The sequence below is a fragment of the Podarcis raffonei genome, chromosome 11, assembly GCF_027172205.1.
Source record: "Podarcis raffonei isolate rPodRaf1 chromosome 11, rPodRaf1.pri, whole genome shotgun sequence".
NCBI lineage: Eukaryota > Metazoa > Chordata > Lepidosauria > Squamata > Lacertidae > Podarcis > Podarcis raffonei.
In genome coordinates this window covers 545,472-573,333 of record NC_070612.1, presented here as the reverse complement: position 1 = coordinate 573,333, position 27,862 = coordinate 545,472, and the positions used below count along the sequence as shown (strand labels likewise).

Sequence of the window (27,862 nt, the reverse complement as noted above, 5' to 3'; positions counted from 1 at the left end):
GCTGGACGAGGCGGGCGAGGGCGGCGAGGGGGCGGCGGCGGGCGGCGGGGGCGGCGGCGGCTGGGCGGGCGGGGGGCGGCTGCGGCCCTCCTCCTACCGGGCCCTGCGCAGCGCCGTCTCCACGCTGGCGCGCATCGACGACTTCTACTGCGAGAAGATCGGCGCCGGCTTCTTCTCCGAGGTCTTCAAGGTGAGCGGCGGCGGGCCGCGCGGGAGGCTGGCGGGGGCCGGGGGAATCTGACAGCCCCGGGCTGGGCGGGCGGGGGGCGGGGTGTCCTCCTGGTGGGGGGGCAGCTCCGTCAGAGCCAGCTCTGTCAAGCCCTTGGGGTCCCCAGGCTGGGGTGGGGGGGCGCTGTGCCACTTGTGTGTCCCCCCCCCCCGGCCTGCTCGGGCAGTTGGCACGCATGCCCGTGGTCTGGGCCAGGCCCTGTCATGACAGCTGGGAGGCGTGTTGTTGTCATGGGCCTGGCGTGGCGCCCTGGCACGGGGTGCTTTGTTCTTTGGGGTGGGGAGAGGGTGTCCCTTCTGGGCGCCCCCACCCCGTGCCTGTTCTCCTCTGTCAGTGTGCGAGTGGGAGGGTCCAGCTCTCTGTTGACAGCCTGGGTGAGGTGGGAGGGGACGGTGCCAGGGGGCAGGGCTGGCATTTTTCGGCCACTCTGGAGGGCGCAGCTGGGGCACACTTGGAGAAGCAGCACCCCCTCTATGAGAGTGACCATGTAGGCGCTGCCCTCTAGCCCCAGATGTGGAGGCTGGGGTGCCCTGGGGCAGAGAGGAGGCGGCGGCCATTCTCTTGGGGCAGCAAGCTTGTGGCCTGGGTGAGCTGGGCAAGGCTTTTGAGGGGGCCAGAAGGTTGAGGCCCCCGCGAGAGACAGGAAGGCAGGCTTGGAACAGGTGGCGTGTTGGTGCCCGATGGCTGGCAGCAGGAGGGCTGCCCCTCCGTGGGTCCTTTGGCTTGCAGGGAACTTCTCAGTCCTGAGGGTGGGCGAGGCTCCCGGGGTTCAGCCTCACACTTGTGGGCCCCTGGCACAAAGTAGCTGGCGCAGTGCCACTGCTCGGGGGTCAAAATACCTTCCGTCCGCATCTCCCCTTCCTCGGGAACTCACTCTGCTACGCGGCTCAGAGCATCTGCCTGGCGTACAGAAGGGACAACTTCCGTCCCCAGGAGAAAAACATGGCGAGCTGATGCTGCCAGCCAGTGCTTGCAATACTCAGCCTTGTGGACTGTTGCTCTGGCTCTGTACCTGAGCCCTTCTCTCTCAGCTGCAGCGCTGGCCTACCTTGCAGGCTTCTTGGAACATCTCCTGAGGTCGTTTGCGTGTGAAATGCTGTTGTTCTCTGAGGGGGGAGCTGAAGGGGGCAGCGAGTGGGCCTGGGAGAGCCAGGGGGTCTGTCCTGCCCCGGCGGAGAAGGAGGGTGGGGAGGGGCCCGCCCCCTGAGGATGCCCCCTCCTTGTTTTCGCAACGTGCCAGGGTCAGGCTCCGTCCAGTGCTCCCTCTTCCAGAATAGCCAGAGTCTCTGCTGTGCCCGCTCTTCTCTGCACCCCTTTGGTGTGGGCCCCCAAGTGACTGGATAAACTCTGCCTGGTCAGATCCATCCCTCTGGCCCTGGGGCTCCTCCAGAGTCACCCACGAGGTTTTGAGCACAAAGAGGGTCCTGGCTGACAGCTGCTGCAGCCTGGGTGGCATCAAAACCCTCTCCCCACACTTTCACCCCCTTGGCAGCTGCCTGCTTGGGGCTTGGTGCTCCTGCGCTGAAGGCAAGGCAAGCCAGGCAGGGGCTGAGGGACACATCCTGGCTCGGGAGTGGTGGCCCCCTGTGTTCTGGACTGGCCACGTCCCTCGCAAGAGGCCTCAATGCAGGCTGAGACCTGACCCTGAGTGCCGTCCGGCCTCCTGCCAGTCAGCCCGCCCTCTGCCCATGTGCAGACTTCCAGGAGAGATTCAGGACAGGGAAAAGAAAGCCCTTCTTCACACAGGGCATCACTGAACTGTGGAACTCCCTCCCACTGGAGACAGGGACGGCCACCAAATTGGGTGGCTTTAAAAGAGGATTTCGATGAACTCAGGGAGGGGGACCAAGCTCTCAGCGGTTGCCAGCCAGGATGGCTCTGCTGTGCCTCCACGGGGGCAGCCAGGCCTCTTCTGAATCCCAGTTTCTCGAAACCTGATGAGGGGCGAGGCTCCTGGTGCTCAGATCCTGCCTGCTGGTTTTGGCCACGGTGAGAACGGGGGGCTGGCCTGGGCGAGTCCCCTTTGGCCTGTCCCAAGGCTTTTCTCTGGGTCTTAGGGGAGCCCTCCTTGCCCGCCTGCCAATGCCACTCGCTTGCCCTGTGGCTGCTTGGGCAGGGGCACCCTTCCACTGCCAGCCCCGGTGCCCAGGAGGCCCCTCCCTTTGCAGGGCCCCCCGGAGAGGCTAAGGAGGGTGCTTGGCCAAGAGCCACCCTCCCTCCCTTCCCAGGCCTCTCCTGGCCAGACTCTTTGCACTCAGCCCTCAAGGTGTCCCAGTTGTTGTTCTCCGGAGGGAGCAGTGCATGCTGGGATCCTGCCATGCCCGCTGCCGGCTGCCAGTTCTTGGCAGGACTTTGGGAAGGAGCAGAGGGAACGGCAGAGCGGCAAAGTCCCCTTCGGTGCCCGGGCAGGGGAGGAAGTGGGAGGGCTCTCAATTAGTCCTGGCAGCTGGGCTGCGGGGAAGGGCCAAGGGGCAAGGTGCAGGCGCTCGGGAGATTGCACTCTGCACGTGTGTGAGTGTGTGTGTGGCATGCAGGATCCCAGGCAGGGCCAGTTGGGCCGGCCAGGGCTTTGCCTCGGCTCCTGAGTCATCCGGCCTGGCCTTTCCTCTTCTCCTCTGCCAGGCAGATGCCACCCGCTTTTGGGCCAAGGACAGAGTGGCCACACGTGCTGCGCATTCCTCGGAACAGCCTTGCTTTGCGGACGTAGGGCAGGCGGTTCCCCCTGTCGGTTCTTGCCCGGGGCAGCCAAAGGCCTTTTGACCCTTGAGCTCATCTCTGCCAAGAGGGCAAGCTAGGGTGCCACTCTGTGCAAATCCTGGCGCCCTGAACTCCTGGGTGTGTTTGGGCTGCCCCGGAGATTCTTGCAGCTGGTCTCCCTCGGGGGATTTTGACCCAGGTGGGCTGATCACCCCGTGGGGCTGGCGGCTTTGTGGGGTCCTGCCCTTTGCAGGGAACTGGCCCTCAGGCAGGGGAGGAGGGCAAGGGGGGCAGCCCAGGAGGGTCTCCAGGCACCAGGACAGATGCAGCAACAGCTGCTGCTGATCCTTTGGCCTTTCCAGCCCCCAATCCCCCAGATTTGCCCCACTGTCTCCACAAAGGCAGCTGCGGCTGAGCAAAGGCCTTGTCTGCTTCTCCTCCTCAAAAAAGGACTTATCCTCTGCAGTTCCAGGAGCAGCTAAAAGCGTCACATGCAAATTAAAGCGGCAGATACAGGATTGTGTGTTGTGTATTTTGGGGGGCAGCTGAAACGAGGAAAAGTTCTTCAGGGCTGCAAAGGCCCCATAGAAAGCCCCCTAACCAGAGACGCTGAGCCCCCAGGCCTGTAAACTGAGAGCAGCCGCTCAGTGGCGCAGAGCAGGATTCGCAAGCCTGGTGCCCTCCAAGTGTCTGGGACTGCAGCCCCCCACCTGATGGGATTTGAGGTCCAAAACAGCGGCAGGGCGCCCGGTTGGCAGAGGCGCTGGGTGCAGGGCACACATTCCTCTCTTGGGCCTCTCTGAGCCAAGTCCATTTGCTCTTTGGCTGCATAATCCTGGCACTGAGGAGGGCATTCTGGGGCAGACCCCTAAGAGGAGGCTGGACTAGATGACCGCTCAGGTCCCCCTCATCCTGGGTCCCACGAGAGGCCGGCCTGCCCCTGCCTGCATTGCGCTTGCCAGCCCAAGGGGGCTCTTTGGCCTGATTGGGTGCCCGGCCCCTATGTCTCCTGGCACTGATCCTGAGCGCCTCCGCCTTGGCTCCTGCCGGCCAGCCAGCGCTTGTTTCCAGGAGCCGCCCTTCCTTCCGCCCCTTGCTGGGTCTCTCCTTGGCCGCTTGCCCTTCCCCACGGAGTGGGGGGTGCTGGCCCCCCCATGCCAGTCCCAGCTTGCTAAAGTATTTTGTAAATATTGGAAGAGATGCTCAGGAGCCCTGGCTTGTGTTTGGGGTCTGGTGGCTGCCTTGGGAGTCAGGAAGGAATGGGCTGAGCTCCAATCCTGGGCCTTTCCCGGCCCCTCGCGGCTTGACTTGCTCGCTCGAGTCACCTGGAGGTCTCTGCCTCTGCTTGCTCTGGGTGGCTAAAGGTCCCCTGGATGCAGTGATGGGGGGGGGCAGACCCTGCCTTGGGAGCGGGGGGGGGGCTTGTGGTGTCTTTCGCCCACCCCAACTACATGCAGTGCCTGGAGGTTTTCTGCACAAGCTGTGCGCAGGGTTTGCATTTGTGGATTTGCATCTGTGTGTGTTGCACATGTTCACGACGGCATTTGCTGAAGGGACGCTGTGGGGCTTGGAGGCACTGCCCTGAGGCCCTGCCTACCTCGCCAGGCTGGCGTTACCCCACAATGAACAGCAAGGGCTCAGCCCCCCTCCTCTGGATTTGGAAAACTGGAGCAGAAGCAAAAGCTTCCACCATCCAAGAAAGACAGAAAAATCAAATTGTGATTCCTGTATTGTGGCGGGTTGGACTAGATGACCCTTGGGGTCCCTTCCAACAAGCTCATGATTCTGAGTGGTCAAAGGAGGCTCCCGACAGAGAAAGGCATTCACAAACACACATGCACTGCACAGCCTCTGGCCCCCTAGGCCCCCCTGCCCCCCTCGGTGCCTGGGCCAGAGTTTTGGGGCCCCTGGGGCCCCAAATTTTCCTCGGTTGCTGCCTCTGCCTGGGAGGGGTGCCCCAAGTTGCCCAGGCGTGGTCTGGAGTTTGGTCTGGAGGAGGGCAAGGCCTGGCACAGCCTGTGCCGCCTTGAAGGCTGCCCACCCACCTGCCGGCCGCGAGGAGTGGGCTCAGAAGCCGCTGGGGTGGGTGGGGAGGCCCAGCTGGGCCCCAGCTGCTGCCGGGAGGGAGGTGGGCGGCCGCAGCAGCAGCAGAGCGGCGGAGCTTGGCTCTGGGAATGTGCCCGGATTGCAGGCCCTGCGCCAGCAGTGGGTGGCATCGCTGCAGGAATCTCTGCCTGCTCCTCTCGGAGCTGGAGAACATTAACAGCCCCCCCCCGCCATGCACAGAGGAGGAGCAGGCCAGCTCGTGACTCCTGCCTGCCTGCCTGCCAGCCAGCCAGGGTGTCCCCAGACCGGGTGCCATTTCGGATTCCCCCCCCCCCCGTTTGGAGTGTCTTGGCAGGGGCCCTGCCCTCTTCTGTGCCAGGGGCCGCTTTGAGGGGTGAGCACTGGCCTCTGAGCCTTGTGTGCGAGGTGCCCCTGCCTCTGCCCTCTTGGGGGGCGCCCCTCCCCCACTCTCCCCTCCCCCAGGCAGACTCTCCCAGCCTGGCCTGCCGCCTCTCATCTCCTTCCCGGCTTGTGCCGAGGGATTATTAGGGTCATTAGGTGCCGCACCCAGCCCAGGGCTCATTAGAGGGGATTAGAAGCCGGCTAATCTGGGATTGCCCCTGCTTTGCCCTGGCGGGCAGCCGAAGCCACTCAGAGGGTGCCCACCCACACAGAGGCACCCAGGGGGGGACTTTGAGCACAGCAAGAGGCATGGATTTTGGAGTGGGGTGCGTGTGTGTGTGTGTAGAAACAACCCCTTGTGATCTCTGGCCCGCTCTGCAGGGAGGTTGTGTGTGTGTCCTCTTTGCAGTTTGTGGGGCCTGCCTTGGGCTTTTCAGCTGAGATTCCTGCATTGCAGGGGGTTGGTCTGGATGACCCTGAGGGTTCCCTTCCAGCGCTACCATTCTAGGATCTCTGCTGACAGCAGGGCCAGACGGAAGAAAGCGAGGGGGGGGGGGGAGAGACATGGGTGGCTTTTGCAGGACCTGCCGGTTGCTCCCCTGATCTGGGGGTCCCTTTTTCTGGGGATTCCCCCTGCCACCCCCAGCTCCTTCCGTGCTGCCCCTCTGCCTCTGGGGCTGGCTTGCCCCACTAGGAAGGTGCCAAAGCCTGCAGGGGCACAGAAGGCCTTGCTGGGGGTGGGAATGGGGGGGTGGGAAGCCCTTCCTGAGCCAGAGGACTTCGCCGTGGGGTTGGGGGGTGGCCGTGGGTCTTGGCCGAGGGCCAGCCGGACTGGGGAGGGGCCCGAGGCTCCCAGCCAGGGCAGGGGCTTCCATGCTGCTCTTCCTGAGCCCAGCCCTCCTCTGTTAGCTGCTGCAGCCTGGGCCCGGCCCCTGGGGGGTGCAGGAGCAGTGGGGGGGGCTGGAGCGTGTGGGGAAGCGAAGGGGTGGGGGTGGCAGTCGTGTGAACATAGAACTGTAGAACTGGCAGGGACCACAAGGCAGGAATCTTGTAAGTGTGGCCGCCTGCGCCCTTTGGAACTCCCTGCCTCTTGACTTCAGGGAGGCGATTTCGCTGCACCCTCTTTTTCGGCGCCTGCTAGAAACAGGCTTTGTTTTGACAAGCCTACCCAGAGATTGAGAAGGTTGCTGCCAGTTTTAATCCATTTTTATTCCGTTGTTATTTTAGCTTTATGAAAGTCTTAAATTATAGCTGTCGGTTGTTATTGATAATTTTATTGCTTAATCTTTTTTTGGTAAACGGAGGCTTTTTTGAACAAACAAGCAGTGTATAGATTTCATGAAATAAAGGCGGAATGACTAGACACAGGAGGCTGCCTTGCCCTGCCCACCCCTTGCCCAGCAGCCCCTCCTCTGGCGGCCAGAGGCCAAAGAGCCGGGCATCTTTTCCTTCTGGTGGTGGTGAGGGTTGCACCCGGGGCCCTTCTGGGGGCAAAGCAGAGACTCTCTTGAGCTGCCCTCCAAGGCACAGTCTGGCCGCTGGCCCCCTTAGCCCAGGCATCTCCTGCTCTGGCTGGCAGCAGTGGCTTTGCAGGCCCCCCCCCCCCCCGGGGAACGAGAGACACCCTTCCCCAGCTGGAGGTGCTGCCAGGGCCCAAGTGGTGTGCCAGCCGAGGGAGGCTCTGCCCTGTCCTTGCCACCCTCCGCCTCTATCAGCGGCTGGATCAAGCCAGCTGTTCATCAGGTTCTGCCACGAACTGGTTTCAGAAACAGGCTGGGCTGTGCCGGTATTTGCCTGCTCTTGCCAACGCCAGTGTGGCCGTAATCAGGTCAATGCAGGCTGGAGCTTGGGCCAGCGGTGGCAAAGGGTGGCAGAAAGTGGCGGAGTTTTTTAAGCAGAGCTCGGAGGGCCGCCTGTGGGCGATTCTTGAGCTGTGATTTCTGCGTTTCAGGGGTGGGCTGGATGCCCCCGGGGTCCCTTCCAGCTCTCTTGTTCTAGGCCTCTTTAATGGGGGCGTTTTCCTCACTGCCGTTGTGGCCAGAGCTTCACATGGCAAGACCCGTTTCCCATAATCTTATGCAGGCTGCTAGCAAAACATTTCTCTGTCATGGCAAGTTGATGATCTCTTGGTTTTAATTTTCCTCTGCGGTTTTTATTGCATATAAATACCGTTGCTATAAGCCTCTTTGATTTTTTTTATGATGTAGCAGTATATAATTTTTTTTACACAAATAAATGAATAAGCCGGTCTCTCCAGAGGCTACTGCCCTCAAAGCCCATGTTGCACCTCCCCGGTTGGAGGAAGTCAATCTCTGCCAATTAGGCCATTTGTGGGAATCCCATGGCTGGAGAGAGCTGCTTCCGCTCAGATCCTGCTTGTGGGATCCCTTTGGAGGGATCTGGTTGGCCCCTGTGAGAACAGGGTGCTGGACCAGATGGGCCTCTTCTGGCCTGATCCAGACTCAGGCCTCTTCTGATGTCCTTATTTTGCCACCAGGAGAAACACCAGGGACAGGTTTGAAGCATCTTTCAGACTTGCCTCTTATCGACAGCATTTTTTTTTAGTGTCCTGCCATCTTTTCCTGGTTTGTCCTCAAACAACAACCCAGTAAGGCAGGCCAGGCCTCTTTCTATTGTAGGAGCAGAAGAAACAGTAACTTCATTGCCATAACTCTTGCTTTGTTTTGTATTTGTGTACTTAAACCTAGATTGGTTTCTTTCCCTTTTTTTGTAATGTTGAATTTGTTCTTTGTTTGCTAAATTGTTGGTTTTTGAGTTTACTAACATGCTCTATTTTTGTGTTTTGATGTTTTGAATGTCTGCTGTCAGCTGCTTTGAGCAGAGCTCGTTTTGGAAAAGCGGCGTAGAAGTAAAATCAACCCACCAACCAGCTGAGGCTGTCCCGGCTGAGAGCTGGCCGGCCTGAACAGTTTTCACTTATATCCCCCCAACCCAACTCCGCAGTTGGCAGAGAAAACTACACTCTTTTATCTTCTCACATTAAAAACCAAGGATAAGCCCCAAATACCTCAGAAGGAGGATGGGGAATCCCCAACATAGAAGCATATTACATTGCCAACCAAATACGCCATATAATCCCATATATACTCGAAGATGAGACAAAACAATGTGTGCACCTAGAGAGGGACACAATTGGAAATACCTGCACCACAGCATACCCACTCCTCCCAAACAAACGGTTTTCACTTCATGCTTTCTGGATGCGAACCCGTCTCTTTCCCGAATGCTGCTGTGCACTATGTTCTGGATATTCAAAGTATTTGCACCCATGTTCAAAATTAGCCAGGCACATTTTGCACCCGGCTCTCGCTTTGGACCAAGAGAAGATGCCCATTTGCCCGGATGGCGCCTGACGTCTCCCCCATCTGGAGGCGCAGGCCAGGGGATCCTTGGATCTGCTCTCATACACTAGCAACACATCCTGTCGAATTCTATCAGTTATACATTATCTGCAGAATCAGAACGAATGTATTGAAAATTACAACTTTCACGTCATCTGGCCCCCAAATGGCCACTGGGCACTCCGTTTTGGCAGCTGTAACCCTGGTTTGAGGAGCCATTTGGCACCTAGTTTCTATATCTGAGTTTCTATTTTTGTATAATCATTTTTATTAGTTTTACATATAATCACATTGCGTAACATCGTATCTTCTTATTAAATCTTTTTGGCTCAACTGAGCTTAATGGCTTTCCTCCCGCCTAATAGTTTACAAACTTAAATTTTGCATCTTTGCATTTCACTTCCCTTCTTATTCTTATTCTTATTCTTATTATTACCTAAGTTATTACATTGCTCATCCTGAATAGGTAACAATTTCATCTTACAAATCTTCAGATAACCCTGCTAGTGATGTTAATTGCTTACAGTTGTCGTTCAAACATAATATAAATTTATTCCAGTCTTTTTGGAATGCTTGGTCTCGCTGGTTCCAGATTCTTCCCGCCAGTTCTATATCTGAGTTCCTAACTCTGGTTTGCACTGAAATTCTCCCAGAAATGTAAGCGCTAACATGTAATAAGCACATCAGTAGGTTAAAAATTCTCCTCTTCCAACTGTTTTGAAATCTCCCCCCAGCTGCGAGGGAAAGGGCATTGTGGCCCAATCCTTTTGCAATCCTCCCAGGCCCCAGCCCAGAAGTGCTGACGCTCAGCTCCGGCTGGGCAGGACTTCCCTAAGTGAGCGTTGGGCAGCCACCACAAGCTCATTAGGAGGCTTGGCTGGCTCCCAGGCTGGAACTTATCTGGGCCAGATCTGCCTCCCTGGTGCCTTCAAAGAGACCTTGCTGGGACAGAGGGGGCCACAAACTGGAGCAGGTTCCTTCTCCGCTGCCCGTGACGCCGCCTTGTTTAGACGTAAACAGAGGCCCCAATTGTTCCCTCTTGCATCACGTCCCTCCTCCCTCGGATGCTTTTGTGTTCCTTGGTGCTCACCTGGGTCCCTGGGTGGCGCTGGCTTCGGACAACCTTGAAATGGGACCGAGGAGGGGAAAGGGTCAGGAGGCGGCAGGTCCGTCTCTCTGTATCTGAATGATAATCTTGGTCATTTGATTGCCCTTTTTACCCTTTGTTGTCTTTTCAATTGTATATACGGTATATGTTGCTATGGCCGTTGGCTAATGCGAATAAAGTTTATCTATCTCTCTGTCTGGCAAACAGGCCTTTCCTCCTGCGTCCGAATGCTGGAGGATTCAGGACAGAGAAAAGACAGTCCTTTTGCACATAGCGCAGAGTTGAACTGCGGAACTCCCTCCCACAGGAGACGGGGATGGCTGATGACTTGGGTGGCTTTAAAGAGGATTAGACCAATTGATAGGGGAGAGGGCTACTGATAGCTCTGTCTCCGTGGCTGAATATCCGTTGCTGGAAACCACAGGACTTGCTCTTGGGTTCGAATCCTGCTTCCGGGTTTCCCTTTGGGGCATCTGCTTTGCCACTGCAGGATTAGAGAGCAGGGCTAGGAGGGCTCCCTCTGGCCTGATCCTGCCGCCGGGCTCTTCTTCTGAGTTTGGGTCAGCTCGCATTCTTGACTTCCTTAGGCGAAGTTCTCCCGCTGCTGTTCTGAGCCTGCTCTGCCGCATTTATTGATTCTTTTTTCTGCATTTATATTCCACCTTGAGCTCCTTGGAGAAAAGTGGGGCCATAGAATTGTAGGAAGGGAGACGCACAAGGTCATCTGGAACAACCGCCTGCGTTTCAGAAAATGAACACAAGCCAACCTGCTGGATCATCCCTGCCTGGGCTTTTATGGCTGGCGGGGGCTTGACCTCTGGTCCTGCTGGCTAGCTTCTGGCCTGGCTTTGGCACAGCAAGGGGCTGTGCGGGTTGGGCTAGATGACCTCTGGGTGTACCTTCCAGCTCTACAATTCTATGATTGGAAGGACGAGCCAGATCAAAGTGTCTGCGATCCACGAACATTAACTCTGTTATCTGGAGCCTGATCAGTCAGGCTGGATTCTGGAACATGCTTGGTTTATCAGCCCTGCACTTTGGAGCAAACCCTGGAATGTGATTTACGGTTTTTCTATTCATTTCTGTAAGCCCGGAGGACGGGCCCTTCCTGCGAAGGGAGCTGGCAGAGGGGAGGTTCTGGCGAAGTCTCTGCTGCATAAATGTCAGGCTCCAAAATTGGACATCCTGCCTGAATAAACAGGCTGGGAAGGAGGCCTTGACTCTTGCAAGGCGCTTGCATTGGAGTTTAGGGGGAAAGCGCCAGGCATGAGTTTGGGGTGGAGTTTCCTTCCATGCTGCTGGCAAAATGTTAGAAGGTAGTTCTGCTCCAACCCTGAGGACTAGAAGGCTGCTGCGTGGCTTTTCCTTTGGCCAGACCCAACGGCTGGAGCATCTGTGGGGCTGGCAGCCTTCTTTGTCCTCCGTCTTGCAGGGAGTCCCTGCCCTGAGGTGCTTCCTCTCTGCTTGCGGGGGGCATTGGCAGACTCTGATGGAAGGCGACACCTGTGACAGGTGATCTCTGGGCCACCATTTGGTGCGAGAGAGCTCAATAATTGAAGGACTTGGCGGAAGGGATGCATTAGTGAGGCTGGGCTATCGCCTTTCACACACCGGGCCTTGGCAGCAGTTGGTGAGACGCACACTCTGCCCCCTCCTCCTTGCCTGGCACCTGAGAGTGTCTGCCCTGCTGAGCTCTGGTCCCTTGCAGGACAATGGTGGGAAGAGGTGGCATGGCCAAGGAGAGTCTTGGGGGTCTGTCTGTCCTGGGCACAGAAAATCATCGTGGAAGCACAGAATGGCTGAGTTGGAAGGGACCCCGGGGTCATCTAGACCTACCCCTCGCAATGCAGGAATAAATGCAGGCGGCAAACTCTCCTTCCTTGGAGGTTCTTAAACAGAGGTGGGAGGGGCCCCTGTCAGGAGTTTTTATTATTATTATTATTATTATTATTATTATTATTATTATTATTATTACAAAACTTACATTTTATTGGACATGAAACCGCCTACAGAGGTATAATCCCGAGCCACGATACCTTGCCCCACCGGGGTGTACATTTATGAACTCAAAGCTTCGCTGCAAATCATTGCCGTGGCACCCAGGAAAGTGACGTATTCCTGGAAGTTCACCACTTGGTCCCCATTGTGGTCCAGATCTTTCATTAATGCCTGTATCTCTGCGTCCTGCAGTTTCGGTCCAATGGTGAGCTCCTTCTGTACCAGCTCCTTCCATTCCTTCTTGCTTAGGGTGTTCTTATTGCCATCTTTGCCGGCATACCTGTGGAAGGTGGCAACCGGCAGGCCAATAGCTTGGTCAAGAGGTGCTGCCATGGTGAGAGATCAGAAGCAAGATGGTCCAGTGCTGAGTGGCAGGAAGCGATGGGGAAAGTGGTAGCCCTGTCTGGAGTTTTTTAGCTGTGATTCCTGCATTGCTGGGGGTTGGACTAGAGGACCCTTGAAGGTCCCTCTGTGAAAGGCTGATGGCAGCCCCACGCCCAGCCCCACCCCACAGCATCCCCTGACCTGAGCTGGGGGGGGGGTTGCCCTAGCCAATCATGCTGGGGTCAAGCCTTGGCCCACCTTGGGCTTCTCTCACCAGGCAGCCCTGCGCTGGGTCAGACTCAGCCCCAGAACACTTCCAGGGTGGTGTGAAGGTGTCACGACGCAGAGGACCCCTGAGCATGTGAAGAGTGCACCTGGGATTTGGGGGCACGGCGGCTGGAGGATGTGCTCTTCCACTCAGTACAGGGCAGCTCAGCCAGTAAAGCATCTCCGGTGCGGGGGTTCAAGCCCCACATTGGGCAAAAGATTCCTGCATTTTGGGGTTGGACTAGATGACCCTGATGGTCCCTTGCAACTCTGCAGTTCTGTGATTCAGCTGGATGGTGCTCTTCTTTAGAGACATTCTGCAAGGGGACTCCTTCCTTCCTTCCTTCCCTCTGGGGTCCTGCAGCCACCAGCCCTGGGTCTCCCCTGCCCCCCAATCTGTTCTGCCCAGACCCCCTCGCCCCCTTCCTCCTCGTCTTCCCTGGGGCTGCAGGGGGGGAAGCAGCAAGAGGCGGCGCAGGAGGAGCAGGCAGCCTCGCCCGCCGGGCCTTGGAGCATCGACTAAAAAGGGCAAGAGCAGCCGCTGACGGCAGCAGCCAGGAATCTGGGAGGCAGCCCCTCCGAGGAGGACTGGGGGGAGAAGCAGCTGCTGGGCCCGGCTGGGGGGGGGCAGCTGTCTCAGAGGCCTGCAGGTGTGGGCTGCGCAGACGCCTCTCTCCCCTCCCCATGCCAGGAAGCCCGGGGGGGGGGGGTTCTTCCTTGGGAGCAGCTTCTGGCTGGGCTGTCATGGAAAACCTCCCGTTTGCACAGCCCTTCTCCCCCCACCAGCTGCTTCCATGGCATATGAAGAGCTGCAGAACGTGGGGGGGGGGGACAGTGGCAAAACTACCTGCTTTGGCACTGGGAGCGACGTACATTCGGGGGCATAGCTGTTGCGCGTCCCGGGGTGTGTGGTGCGCCACCTGCGGTGGGTGTGTCGGGGGGTGCGCAGCACACCGCAACATGTCCTGGGGCATGCACGGCCAGTGCCAAGCATCCTGGAAATGCGCAGCGAGCCCTGACCGTCCCGGGGGGTGGGGGCAGGGGCAGCAGCGACGTCAACCCCCCAGATGGCACCCAGGGCGGACCGCCCCCCCGCCCCCCCTTCGTCCACCAGTGGGGGGAGGGAAACTAGGCCAGCATCATGTCCTCAAAGTGGTGTGATAGGAATTTTGAGGTCTTAGATATGTGTTAAATGTTCATACGTGTACCAGCCAAGCATGTACATAGATTATATGTATGATGTATGGAGGGGTGGTCTTGAGCTCCAGGGCAGGGAATTTAAAATGTCTATATAAGGCCTTGCGCGCCATTGTTCTGGCTTCCTCCTCCTTTCCTGCGTGTGGTGAGTGAGGACCCTGTTGCAACAGATCAATAAAATCTGGCTTACTAGCCGCTTTGCTTCTCAATATTCTCTGCTTGGCCTCTGTTATTTTCTCCTACCAATAGAGAACCTACATAAGGACTCTATTTGGGCTCTTGGATACCCCATAAGGGAAAAGGGCAGATTTTGTTTACAACAGTGGCCAATGACCTCCCTCTTCTGAGAAGCCCACAAGCCTATACGTATTTTATCAAAGTAATTGTTGAACTGAAATGTTGCTGTATGTAGGTTTTATTTTATTTGTTTTTTTATCTTACATTTTAGAAATGTCCATCCAGTTGTTTTTTCCTTTAAATTTTTGTGGGGCCGCCCAAGAGAGTGGGGCCTTAAGCTAGAGCTTGTTTAGCTTATACTCAGGGGCGAACGAAGGCATCGTGACACCGGGGTGGCAAACCGCTATGTATGGCGCATGTGCAGCTTCGCTACATACGGCGCATGCACCAAATGTATTAATGCCGCACATGCACCGTACATAGCAGTTTGCCAGCAGCGCCGCTCGAGCGCCATATGAACACATGTGCACATGTGCAGAGTTGTTATGGACGTATGTACAGCACATGTGTGGCGTTGTTACGTACGGCGCATGCATGTGACGCCACACATGCACTGTACATAGTGGTTTGCTGCCGGCGCTGGGCTCCTCTGCTCGCGGCTGCAGCCGCAAACAGAGGATCCTCCACATGTGGCTGTGGTGGCGCGATGGCTGCTCATGCCGCTGCGAGCCCCTGCAGGGTGCCTTCTTGTCACCCCCCAGACATGGCACCCAGGGCACCCCGCCCCCCCCTGCTTATACGTAAATCCTTCAATGAATGCAAAAGCTACTCCTCCCTCAAGGAACGGCTCCGCTCTCCCTGCAGGTGAGGCACCGCCAGTCGGGGCAGATCATGGTGCTGAAGATGAACAAGCTGATGAGTAACCGTGGCAACATGCTGCGCGAGGTGCAGCTCATGAACCGCCTCTCCCACCCCAACATCCTCCGGTGAGGCTGCCTCGGTGGGGGTGGGGGGGTTGGATTTGAGTGGGGGGCTCTGGCCAAAGGGGGTGCCCAGCCTGACCTGAGGCGGTTCCGGGTACCGCCCCCCAACCTCCGCCTGCCCTAGGTCTTTTGCAGGGAGCTCAAGGAACATCTCCTGGAAGACTCTGGCTTCAGTTCAAAAAAGCCAGCGCTTCGTTCCAGCAGAGGAGATGGAAAGCTCTGGAGAGTTGGGGCTTCTCTTGTGAAGTACATAGAGGGGGGGTTTCAGTGTTAGAAAGTGGGGGTTTGAGTGGACTGGGCTCCTCCTATCCCCCCCCCCCAAAAAGTATGGAGCTCTGTGTCCTCCTTCCTAGTTGCCAGAGGTGCTGTTCCCATTTTACAGACCGGGGACCTGAGGCTGACGGTCGCCTGCTCTTCTGCCCTGGGCAAGGGGTTGGAGGGGCGTGGATGCCTCCTGTCCCCAGGGCACAGTGCGTGAGGGGAGGGTCCCCCGGCGTCCTGACGGTCCTTCTGTCTCCCCCTCTCGTTCCAGGTTCATGGGCGTCTGCGTCCACCAAGGCCAGCTTCACGCGCTGACGGAGGTGAGGCTCACCTGCCTGCCCGCCTGGGCCCAGGAAAGGTGGACGGGGAGCCACTGCCATCTCTCGAGGGGAGAGAGAGACTGGGCGGAGGCCGCCTAGAACTATAGAATTGGGAGGGACACCCAGAGGCCATCTAACCCACCCCCTGCCGTTCCTCCTCCCTGCAGTACATCAACGGTGGCAACCTGGAGCAGCTGCTGGACAGCCCCACCCCGCTGCCCTGGCCCGTCCGCGTCAAGCTGGCCCTGGACATCGCCCGCGGCCTCCGCTACCTGCACAGCAAGGGCATCTTCCACCGCGACCTCACCTCCAAGGTAGGCATGGGGTGCCCCCCCAGCCCCCTCCCCGCCCTCCCCTCTCCTGCCTCAAGACACCTGTGACACTTCTTCCTCCCTCTGCCCAGAACTGCCTCGTGAGAAGTGAGGACAACGGCTACACGGCCGTTGTGGGAGACTTTGGCCTGGCGGAGAAGATCCCCACCTACAGGTGAGGCAGGTGGCCCTTCCTGGCCAGGGGGAGCCGTGCGGGGGCCGGAGGGGTGTCCTGCTGGGCTTCGGCTGACCTCTTTCTCCCGGTCCTCCCCCCTTTCTGCTTCCTCCCCAGTGATGGGGGCGAGAAGGAGCCTCTGGCCGTTGTCGGCTCTCCGTACTGGATGGCCCCGGAGGTCCTGCGTGGGGAGCTGTACAACGAGAAGGTAGGACCGTAAGGGGGGGGCAGAAGGGGCCCATTCAGCTCCACAGCCTCTCCTCACAGGGACCTCAAGCAGCGCACGACGGCCACAGGGCTGCCCTCCCAGGCATAGTCAGAATCGCAGAATTGGAGAGTTGCAAGGGACCATCGGGGTGATCCAGTCCAACCCCCTGCAATACAGGATTCAAACCCACAAGTTCTGAAATTAAGAGTTTCAGACACCACCATCTTCAGAGGATATGTAGCCATTGTGGCTAGTTGACTGGGCAATATATCATCCAAAACCGGTTTGAAGCTCATATCATGATATCGGTTTCATAATTTTTGACCTAGCAAGATATTGTGAATCAGTATGTGATTTTGCTATGCAAAAGCCACAATGCCGGAGAAACCATGAAGCCAGCTGGTGCCTCTGCTTGGCTCCATCCTTATTCCAGACATTGTGGTCTATCAGTGCGTCATGATTAGGTAAACAGCGTTTCCTTGCGCTCTGGCTTCCGTCATGGTGTCCCGTTGTGTCAGAAGCGGTTTAGTCCTGCTGGCCACATGAGCCAGAAAGCTGTCTGTGGACAAACGCCACAGGCTCCCCGAAAAGCGAGATGAGCGCTGCAACCCCATAGTTGCCTTTGACTGGACTTCACCGTCCAGGGATCCTTTACCTTTTACCTTTTATATTGTGATGTCTAGCTGATGATATATAATACGAGATTGACAACCAGATATCACCCAGCCCTAGTGGCTGATGGTCAAGAATAGGCTCACTCTCCCTGAATAATAATAATAATAATAATAATAATAATAATAATAATAATAATAATAGGTTGGGTTTCCCCAGCCACTCTTTTAAAACCATCCAAGTTAGAGGCAGTCAGGACGTCTTTTGAGAGGGAGATCCCTTGTTTGTGTGCTGCATGGAGGAATGTCAGGACATTGGAAGAGCCTGCAGAATCAGGCCAAGGGTGGCCCCTCGAGTCCAGCCTCCCGCTCTCTCTCATAGTGCCCCACTAGATGCCTTAATGAGAAACCGGCAAGCCAGGCCTGAGGGCAACAGCAGCACTGTCTCCCCCTGGGGCTTCCAGCCTCTGGTCTTCAGAAGCATCTCTGCCTCTGACTGTGGACACAGAGGAGAACTGTCCTGGCTAGTAGCCCTCGAGAGCCTTCCTCCTCCTCCTCCTCCATGAGTTTCTCTGATCCTCTTTCCCAGCCAGAGAATTAAGGGGGGAAGTGGGGTGCACAGGGTCAGCCTGGTGTTGGGCGGGGAAGCTGACCAGGAGGGTGAGTGGGTGTGGGGACTGTGGGCCTGGATCACAAATACCAGGAGGTATGGGGGGGCTCTTCTTCTGTCCCCGGTTTCCCTTTGGATCTAAGGGAGGGGCTGGAGCCTCTTTTTGTGTGTGGGGGGGTGTCTCCCCCTCCCCTGAGTGCGCAGGGGCCCTTCCTGCCTCACTGCCTCCCTTCTCTCATCCCGCAGGCTGATGTCTTTGCCTACGGTATCATCCTCTGCGAGACCATCGCCCGCCTGCCGGCCGACCCGGACTACCTGCCCCGCACTGAGGTAAGACCCTCCCTCCCTGCGGGGACTGCTTCCTTCCCTTGCTCTGCTGGGCTCCTTTGAGCAAACAGCTGTGTTTCTTCTGGGCATCCGAGGGGGTCTTCTGGAGGCCCTCCGAGACCCTCCTGGCCTCATGGGCACAAGACAGGCTGGTTTTGTTGTTGTTGTTGTTGAGTCGTTTAGTCGTGTCCGACTCTTCGTGACCCCTGGACCAGAGCACGCCAGGCCTTCCTGTCTTCCACTGCCTCCCTCATGCTGGTAGCTTTGAGAACACTGTCCATCCATCTCGCCCTCTGCCGCCCCCTTCTCCTTGTGCCCTCCATCATTCCCAACATCAGGGTCTTTCCAGGGAGTCTTCTCTTCTCATGAGGTGGCCAAAGTCTTGGAGCCTCAGCTTCAGGATCTGTCCTTCCAGTGAGCACTCCGGGCTGATTTCCTTCAGAATGGAGAGGTTTGATCTTCTTGCAGTCCATGGGACTCTCAAGAGTCTCCTCCAGCACCATAACTGAAAAGCATCCATTCTTCGGCGATCAGCCTTCTTGATGGTCCAGCTCTCACTTCCATACATCACTACTGGGAAAACCAGAGCTTGAACTATACGGACCTTTGTTGGCAAGGTGATGTCTCTGCTTTTGAAGATGCTGTCTGGTACTTCAACTGAAAAGTCACCCTGTGCTGGGAACTTGAGAGGATAGTCTTTCATACCAGCAGAGTGAAGTTCATGCTTAAATATTTGGGTGGCTGTTCTGAATTAGCATGACTCCAGAGCAACCCAGGCGGGCGAGATGCAGACTTGGGGGAGCCTTCAGGGGAAAGGGGCAAAGGGGACTGATCTGCAATTATAAAGTTGGGAGGGGGCCACAGCTGGGAATGCCTGTAGCAGGACCGTCCAGAATGACAGAATATTGAGGAGGGGCTTTCAGGTCTTCATGGAGGTGGGAGTTCCTCAGATGGGAGAGAGGAAGACGGTCTGGGAGGGGAATGGCTTGATTTGGTCCCAAACTGGGGGTGGCAGACTTTGTGGGATTCCTCTCCTTTCCACAACCAGGTGCTGGAGATATTGGGTTACACCAAGGGTTCTGGGCCAAGGAGCAAGGCAGACCTCCCACCCCAGATACCCAGATCTGTCCAGGGCTCTTTGCTCAGCGGAGAGTAGAAAAAGAGTGAAAAACGGTCATCTTTAGATTAGGGCATGAGACGGGCACTTTGGCCTTTATCTTTAGCTGCTCAGAATGTGTCTTAATCCACAAATAAAACCTCAGAGCTCTGTGTGGATTTTCTCCCCCACCCTGACATCTGTTTATGACTGTGCCCAACGCAGTGTGTGTTGCCTGCCATGTTCCTCTCTCTAGCTGAGCTGTTCAGTCATGAGGAGGAATGATGGTTTGGGGCAGACAGGGGGCATTTTTCACCCTCACTACCCCACAGCTTCACTGGGGGTCTCTCAGCTCTTTTCTGCTGTCCTTAATATGTTCTGTCGAGACGCAGTTTGCTGTTCCTGGCCAGATCTGCCTGCTCTTTCAGAAATGCTCCATTGCATTTTTGCTGCCTTGGTTGCTCTGTTTAGGAAGGCTGGATTTGCACAGACATCACAGGCAAATAAATAAACCACAGAATCACAGAATCATAGATGGGATCCCCAAGGGTCATCTAGTTTAATGTCTGATCTTTTATTATGTTTTTAATGTTTTGTTGGGAGCCGTCCAGAGTGGCTGGGGAAGCCCAGCCAGATGGGGGGGGGTAGATATATTTATTATTATTATGGTGCACCCCCCTGCAATGCTCATATCACAGCTAAGTAATCCCAGAGAGATGGCCACCTGACCTCTGTTTTAAAACCTATCATAAGGAAAATTCTGGGTTGAGAGACTCCTCAGCAACCCAGCTCCCCGGGGTCCAAGTCCCTTGTGGGTCCATGCGGTCAGTAAAAGAAGGAAATTCCAGCCAAGCAATTTGGAGCACAACAGCAGCCAGTAGACTTAGCTCCTTCATTGTTGCGCAACAGGTTCAAACAGCAGCGAGAGAACCCTGAACATGGGGTGACATTGACTTTTAAAAGTTTCCCACCATATCCCAGAATACAGTCCGTACAGCATCATCCATACATCATTGCTACATCACTAAAACCTCAGAAAGGGGAGGGTTACACAAGATTAGCATAGACAGCTATGTCAGGGCAAGACCCAAGTATGAGATTAGCATAAGGCAAATACTTCTTAGTTACCCACCACCCAAAGTACAATAGAACTTCCTTTGCAAGTCCGGTGATGAGATTTGGTTTCCCTTGGCCAACAATCAGCTCTGCAGTTGCCACCCCTGAGTGGGTTTGAGGTGGAGGGGAAAGAGTCCTTTTCCAAGGGCAAAACAGCTTTGGAATGGAGGAAACTGGCAAAGGGATTGATTTTTATATGATTTTTAAAGCTAGGCATCTTCCCTGAGCTGCCAAGTTGAAAGGATACATTCAGGCATAATATTTGTAACATCTGACAACTTTAAATATGTGCCCCCCCCGTAATTTCCATAACAGCTCAAATGAAGAAGAGCTCACTGCCTTGCAAAGGAGCTGCAATTCCACTGTCAAACACCTCTAACTGTCAGAAAGTTCTTCCTAATGAATTAAATTCAGCCCCCCTAACTCCCCAGAGATGGGACGCAGGTGGCGCTGTGGGTTAAACTACAGAGCCTAGGCCTTGCCAATAAGAAGGTCGGCGGTTCGAATCCCTGCGACAGGGTGAGCACCCGTTGCTCGGTCCCTGCTCCTGCCAACCTAGCAGTTCAAAAGCATGTCAAAGTGCAAGTAGATAAATAGGTACCGCTCTGGCGGGAAGGTAAACGGCATTTCCGTGTGCTGCTCTGGTTTGCCAGAAGCGGCTTAGTCCTGCTGGCCACACGACCCGGAAGCTGTACGCCGGCTCCCTCGGCCAGTAAAGTGAGATGAGTGCCGCAACCCCAGTCAGCCATGACTGGACCTAATGGTCAGGGGTCCCTTTACCTTTTAACCCCCCCAGAAGAAGTTGCTCCGCAGGTATTTCCACCCCAGCCTCTGTAGCTCAAATGCATCTCTTCCTGGCTCCTCCCAGGAGACTTGGGGAGGCCCTTAATTACGCCTATTACCTGTGCAGGTGAGGAAGGAGGCGATAATTGGCCCTCCTCCTCCGCCCCCTGAGGAATGCTGGTCTCCCAGCTCACCTGGGCTGCTTTGGATAACCTGTTCATGCAATAGCTTTCTCTCCGGGAAAGGTGGAGCTCAGGTGCCCAGGCAGCGACTTTCCCAACACCTGCTGCCTTCCAGATGCCTCTGACTACAACTCCCATCAGCCTCAGTGCTGTCATGTGACCATGCTGGCTGGGGCCGGTGGGAGGCGGAGTCCCAGGCCTCTTGTGGTTGGGGGGCACCAGGGGTCATCTCTCCTGGCTTCCCTGTGGGATTCGTAGCGCAGGAATTTTGCAGGAAAAGACTTCAAAGCATCTTTGGGGAGGTTTGGTCCTCAGATGGTGAAGGGAGAGCAAAGGCAGGACTTCATTTCGGAGACAGATGACGCCCAATATCAGTTTCCAGGGCCTGTATAATTTGGATATTTTTGGAACAACTGAGGGCCAAACTAGACATTATGTTCAACGTCATAGTTTGGCATCATGGGGCATTTTTATTTTTAAAAACGACTTTGAACAGTATATTGTAGGAGATGTGTCGGAAATGAGGACAGCGTCCCCCTGCAGTTGTCGAACTCTCAGCACGATCCTATGAAATCCCCCCCCCCACTGCTCTTTGAACCCAGAGGGGAGTCTCCACTGTTCCCTCCCTTCCAGATATAGCAGCTGCAGTGGGCGGGGGTGCCCTTTTTTGCACATCTCCAGCGATTCCCCCGGAGGAGAACTGTGCCACTCGCTGCATTGTCTCTTTCCAACAGAGAGGTGGTTGGGGGGGGCACTCAGTTGCTGACTGCAGTTGAGCAGTTCACTTTAAGGAAGAAGGAGAAAAGGTCTGGGTGGGGGGATTCTGCCCCCCCAAGTCCCTCCCTCCTGCATTTCACGGAAAGAAAACCTGCCCCTAGGAGAGCAGCCCATGCTTTGTCTCACGGCTTCCCTGGAGCCCAGCGCCCGCACCCTTTGCCCTTGGTGCCCTTGGTGCTTCTCCGCTCTGGTCTCGGTTGCCGTGGAGCCGCCTGCCTCAGAATTGGGCCACGGCCCCCTCTCTCCTGGGCTGTGTCCTAATAATAGGTTGCCCCGGAAGGCGGCCTCTGGGTTGGGCGTTTCCGGAATGACTTCTCCGGGACCCAGAACCTCTCCTGGTGCCAAGATGGAGAGGAGCTTCTGCCTGGCCGTGCCGGGCAAGAGAAAGGGGCTTGGGGGGGAGGAAGCCCTTGCTGTGGTAGCCCCCTCCCCACCTCTAATTCCACAGCAGCCTTGACTTCAAGGTGAAGAAGGCAGGAGGGCTGCAGAGAGACCCCCTGGGTTTTCTGCAAGACTTTTCCTCCTTTTTGCTTCCTGAAATTTGTTCTGATTGTGCAGATAAAATATCTTGGAGAGAATTTGGCAGGATGTGTTGCTACTGGGCGAAAACGGTCCAGATGCAAGGTTTCCCGGTTGTGCGCCTTGTTGTAAATGAAAATCTGCCCTTTTCCCTTATGGGGTACCCAAGAGCCCATATAGAGTCCTTACGTAGGTTCCCCTTTGGTAGGAGAAAATAACAGAGGCCAACCAGAGAACATTGAGAAGCAAAGCAGCTAGTAAGCCTGATCTTTATTGACCTGTTGCAACAGGGTGCTCCCCTCACCCGCAGGAGAGAGGAGGGACCCAGAACAATGGTGTGCAAGCCCTTATATAGACTTTTGAAATTGCCCCCCTGTAGGTAGCCCCACGAAGAGCGCATTGCAATAGTCCAAGCAAGAGAGAACTAGAGCATGCACCACTCTGGCCAGACAGTCTGCGGGCAGGGAGGGTCTCATCCTGCATACAAGATGGAGCTGGGAGACAGCTGCCCTGGACACAGAAATGGCCTCCATGGACAGCTGTGAGTCCAAAATGACTCCCAGGCTGCGCACCTGGTCCTTCAGGGGCACAGTTGCCCCATTCAGGACCAGGGAGTCCTCCACACCTGCCCACCTTCTGTCCCCCCAAAACAGGTCTTCTGTCTTGTCATCTAATTTTAGAGTGTCACCCCCCCACTCCTGATGACTGTTTGAATGTTGCCTGTGGACGGCATTGTGCAGATAATACCCCGTCCCCAGAACTGCCCCATCATCCCAGAAAGATGCCTGCTCTGTGAGATAAAGGCTGCCGTCCTTCCGCCTCCGGAGAATGCCAGATGTGAGGGGGGGAGCCTCTGCCAGGCTGAGTGCTTCCTCTTTTGGAGGGGGGCATGGAGAGAGGGGCTGGTCCACCCTCTGGCCCTGCGGAGAAGGCCCTGCTTGCCACCTCGCGGCTGGGGGCTGCGTTGCACAGATCTCTCTCTTGGCGAGGAAGGGGCCTGCAATAGCTGCTCTCGGCAGAATGAGCACAGAGCCGGCTGGATGCAGCCGCTGAGCCCTGCACACATTTGGAATTCAAGTCGTTTCCTCCCCTCACCAAATCTTGTGATCCTTCCATCACTTTTGGCTGGGTCTGCACTAACCACTTAGCTTAGCTTCTCCAAATGCATTTCATGTTTGGGTCAAGCCGACAGGTGAAGGACGACAGAGGCTCATGAATTGATTTTAGAATGTATTTCAATTAATTGATTGTGATTTTATGTAAATTCTGTTATTTTACTGTTGTTAGCCGCTCTGAGCCCGGCTTTGGCTGGGGAGGGCGGGATATAAATAAAATTTTATTATTATTATTATCGGTCTCCAGCAGGCTCTCAGGCAGTGGTGGCAAAACTTTTAGAGATCGAGTGCCCAAACTGCAACCCAAAACCCACTTATTTTTCGCAAAGAGCCAACACAGCAATTTACCGTATTTTTCTGTGTTGTTGAGCTATTTTGGGGTAAGGAAGGTCATAAGAACTTAAGGAGAGATGGCTGGATCAGGCCAAGGGACCCACCTAGTCCAAATGCCTGTGGGAAACCAGCAAGTAGGATTCGAACACAAGAGCCCTCTTCTCCCCTCCTGCGGTTTCCAGCGACTGGTGCACAAAAGCATTGCTGGCTCCAACCGCAGAGGCCGAGTCCACCCTCCTGGCTAGTAGCCATTGCTCGCTTTCTCCTTCTCCATGGATTTGTCTAGTCCTCTTTTCAAAGCCATCCAGGTTCCAGTGGCAGTGAGTTCCAGAGTTTAAGTATGTGCTGGCTAAAGAAAGACTTTCTTTTCTCTGTCCTGAATCTCCCCACGTTCAGCTTCCTTGACTGTCCACAAGTTCTAGGGTGGAAGGAGAAACTCTTCATTTTCTCCATGTCATGGCTATTTTTTAAAAAAAACTTCTATCATGTCACCTGTTGATCTTTTCTCTAAATTAAAAAAATCCCAAACGCTGCAACCTTCCCTTTAGGGGAGTCTCTGCACCCCCTGGAAAATTCTGGTGGCCCTTTTCTGTTCCTTTTGCAACCCAGAAATACCCTTTTTTGGACAAGGCATTCAGAACCAGACACAGCCTTCCGGATGTGGCTGCAGATTTGTATAACAGCATTATGACATCGACAGTCTTCTTCTCAATTCTTTTCCTAGTGATCCCTAGCATGGGCCATTTCCTGCAATTTAATCTTTCTTGGTTTTAAATAGTGAATCCATTCACCACAAAAAGAACTACAGTTTAATCTTGATTGGTTTTAAATATTGGGAACTGGCCTTTCTCACAGCTGTTGCAAGCTGGACAACTCGCCTCCGTCTCCCTTCTTCCCTGCAGGACTTTGGGCTGGATGTGGCCGCTTTCTGCAACCTGGTGGGAGCCGACTGCCCTGCAACATTCCTCCAGCTGGCCTTCCACTGCTGCAGCGTAAGACCCCCCCCCAACACCCCCAGACCTGAATGAGCCTTCAGGCTGCCAGACCCACCTGCCAGAAGGGAGCCTCTTTGCCCCTCCTGGCCCTATATGCCCATGAGAGAATCAGCCCTGGCTGGGTGTGGTGGTTTTGCAGGGGCTGGAGGGGGGCAAATCCTGAGGAACACAGAGCCCCAGCCCCAGCCATGACCACAAATCCATATCACTGGCCTTGAGAGCAGCTTTTGGGTTCAATTTAAAGGAAGCTTTCCTGGCTACTTCCCTCCCTTGAGAGCCCTCTGCTTCACAAATTTGTCTGATCTTCTTTTAAAGCCATCCAGCTTGGTGGCTATTCTAGCCTCCTGTCTCAGGGAGTTCCACCATTTAGCTACATGTCGCCCAAAGAACTACCGTATTTGTTCTTGTATAAGATGATGCTTTTTGCGTGTCCTCTTGTATACAGATAGTGAATGCGGGGGGGGGGGGGACGTGTGATTAATGGCAGCAGCAAGCAGGAGATTGGCAGCGGCGATGGGGCGGCTGTTTGGCGGCTATGGCCAGGCGGGCAGGCAATTGGCAGCTGCGGTGAGGTGTGCGATCGGCAGTGGGGGGCAGGTGGGGGAGCAATTGGCAGAAGTGACCTCCCCCACGCCCCCCAAAAGCTGCACAACTTAATTTTGGGTTAAAAGAAATAGGGGTCGTCTTATACATGGAAAAATACAGTACTTCCCTTTAGGGGGGACTGAAGTCAGTGAGAACTGCGTGCCATGCCCAGAAATGTGTCCTGCTCCCAGTCTCCGAGGGGAAGGCAGCCCTCCCCCTGAGGCAGGCTGGACCCCCCGCTTTCCGTCCCATAGACCCCCCTGGTTCCTGGCCAAGGCGACCTTTTTGTCTGCCGGGGAGGCAGCAGCCCAGCAAGCCCCACCCCCAAAGCCTTGGGGCTTTGTTTTGCAAGTGCCCCTCCCCACAGATGGGGGGGTGTCTTCTGCTGAGCCAGGTGCCTTCTTTCCCCCCCCCAGATGGAGCCCAGCTCGAGGCCCTCCTTCCTGGAGATCACGCAGCACCTGGAGGGCATCTTGAAGCAGCAGCTGGCAGCCAGAGATGCCCAAGACGCCCTGCAGAGCGACAGGACCAGCACCCCGGGGAGCCCGGCACTCTCCCTCCGTGGTAACCCTTCCCAGTTTGGCTTTCGATTCCTGTGTCACAGCGGGTTGGACTAGATGACCTCTGGGTCCCTTCCAGCCCTGCAATTCTTTTTTTTAATGATAATCTTTATTAATTTTTTAGTTACATACTGTACATTACATTTTACATTTGTACTTGCTCCTAAGAGCTGACTTTCCTCCTTTCTTCATCTGGCTTTTTTATGTCGTCTTTAACTTTTTGCATTGTCTTCAGCTCTGCAGTGCTATGGTTCTAAGCGCACAGCCTGTTTGGGACAAAGGCATTGGACTCTAAACAACAGCTTAAAAAGTATTCCTTTTAACCAGCCTTCTGCCAACTGCCTTGCCTTGAAAGTGGCATATAATATATTTTTTTGCAAATTAGTATTCTATTTATCAATTACATTCATGCATCACCTTTTCCTCCAATGAGTTGACAGTGGCTTGCATGTTCCTCCTTTGCAACAAGCCTGAGAAGTAAGTTGGGCTAAGTGCCAGGGCCTGCCTGCCAAGGTGAGCTTCCTAGCTGAGTGGGGATTCGAACCCTGGGCTCTCCCAGCTCCTAGTCCAGCACTCTAACCACTGGGCAACACTGTAATGTCGTGGTCACGCCACGCCTGCTCCAAAGGACTCCTGCCCTCCTGAGTGATGTGGGTCCAAGCGACAGCCCTCACTTGCTCATAGAATCAGAGAATGGCAGAGCTGGAGGGGAACCCAAAGGTCATCTAGTCATCGTGCTTTGAGGTCTGTCCCTGACCGCCCTTTTCTCCCTCTGTTCCAGACAAAGCCACCCAGGACCCCCTGCTGCCCGCCATGCCACCCAGCCTGCTGGACCAGCCTCCCGTGCCCCCGGACCAGCGCCTCTCGCGCAGCCAGTCGGACATGGTGCCGCCCAGGGCGCCCCAGGACACCCCGCAGCGAGTCAACCCCTTCTCCCAGCGCCACGACCTCCAGGGTGGCCGCATCAAGCTCTTTGACACGCCCAGCAAGTCTCTGATCTCGCTGACCTTCGACCTGCCACCCCCCTCGCCCTTCCCGCCGGGCACACCCGTCACCCCGGAGCCGGCCGTGGAGGCCCACTGCGACTTCTCCGAGCCGGCTGCCCTGGCCCGCAGGTGCCGCTCGCTGCCTGCCTCCCCGGAGATGCCCCGCCGGGGGGGTCCTCGCCCCCCCCAGCCCCTCCTGTCCCTGGACTGCAGCAGCCTGGAGCGCCCCCTCCGCTCCCCTCCCTCCGGCGAGCTCATGGACACCAGTCCCGACAGCCCCCCCAGCGCCCTCCCTGCGGAGCCGGCCGCCCCCCTGGCGCCCTCCGTGGCCAACGGCAGCTTCATCCGCACGGCCGTCTCTGGGATGCAGCCCTGGCCCTCCAATGGGCTGCTCTTGAACAACAACAGCAAGCCCCCCAGCTGGGGAGGGGGCTTCTCAGAGCTGAGCGTGCCCCCGCCCGGCTCGGGGCCCCCGCTGGAGCACGCAGGATCGGCCCTGGCCCTGAGCGGAGGGGGCAGCGTGGGGGTGCTGGAGCAGGAGGAGGTTCTGAGCTGCCCCGCCTGCTGCCTGGGGCCCTTTGGCTTCAGCTTCGCCTCCGTCTGCCACCGGCCCCCCGCCAGCGCCCCCGCCTACCAGAACCTCAACTGCGAAGCCAAGAGCCTGCTGTGCCCGGAGAGGCACCACAAGGGCCCGGTTCTGGCAGAGCCCAGCCTCAAGCTGCCCGAAGCACAGTCCTAAGGCGGGACACACAGAGGCCCCCCCTGAGCCCGGCGGGGGCTGCGGACCCACGATGGACCCTTCAAGCGGCCTCAGGGTGCCGCAGCGCATTGAAGGTGGCACAGCCGGTGCCAGCGCTCGGCCGGCTCTCAGGGCCTGGCAAAGCGGAGGAGCCTGTGGGGCCATGTTTTTTGGGGGGCGGGAAGTTAAGATTCCACCCTGTGGCCTTTTGTAGCAAAGGGGCTTCCCGGTGCTTGGAAACCCCCCTATCCAGCCCTGGCAGGAGCTGTGGGAAGGAAGAGGGGGGTCCCTTCCCATGAGCCAGGCGGAAGTGCAATAAGGTGGCCGCCCCATGGACCCCCGTGCGGTTGGACTGGGGAGGGGGGGCCACACACCAGCATCCAAGAGACCCCCCCAAGGTTTCTTTCTGGCTGGGGGGCTTTGCCCACCCCAGTGCAGTGCCTCCCTCTGCAAACCCAGGCCT

At 56.3% G+C, this 27,862-nt stretch overlaps 2 protein-coding genes across 2 annotated transcripts; one reads left to right on the top strand and one right to left on the bottom strand.

Moving 5' to 3' along the window:
• Nucleotides 1–52: 52 nt before the first annotated feature.
• On the top strand, nucleotides 53–27,431 carry TESK1 (testis associated actin remodelling kinase 1). Its single transcript, XM_053409296.1, has 10 exons — nucleotides 53–190; nucleotides 14,672–14,793; nucleotides 15,323–15,371; nucleotides 15,539–15,685; nucleotides 15,775–15,857; nucleotides 15,975–16,065; nucleotides 17,533–17,616; nucleotides 24,437–24,526; nucleotides 25,531–25,678; nucleotides 26,456–27,431. Exons 2-10 carry the CDS (start codon nucleotides 14,699–14,701, stop codon nucleotides 27,397–27,399), a joined length of 1,731 nt encoding a protein of 576 aa, XP_053265271.1. The 5' UTR covers nucleotides 53–190; nucleotides 14,672–14,698; the 3' UTR covers nucleotides 27,400–27,431.
• LOC128423778 (protein S100-A6-like) lies at nucleotides 11,886–12,236 on the bottom strand. The gene has a single exon (XM_053409298.1). It carries the CDS (start codon nucleotides 12,173–12,175, stop codon nucleotides 11,903–11,905), a length of 273 nt encoding a protein of 90 aa, XP_053265273.1. The 5' UTR covers nucleotides 12,176–12,236; the 3' UTR covers nucleotides 11,886–11,902.
• Nucleotides 27,432–27,862: the final 431 nt, after the last annotated feature.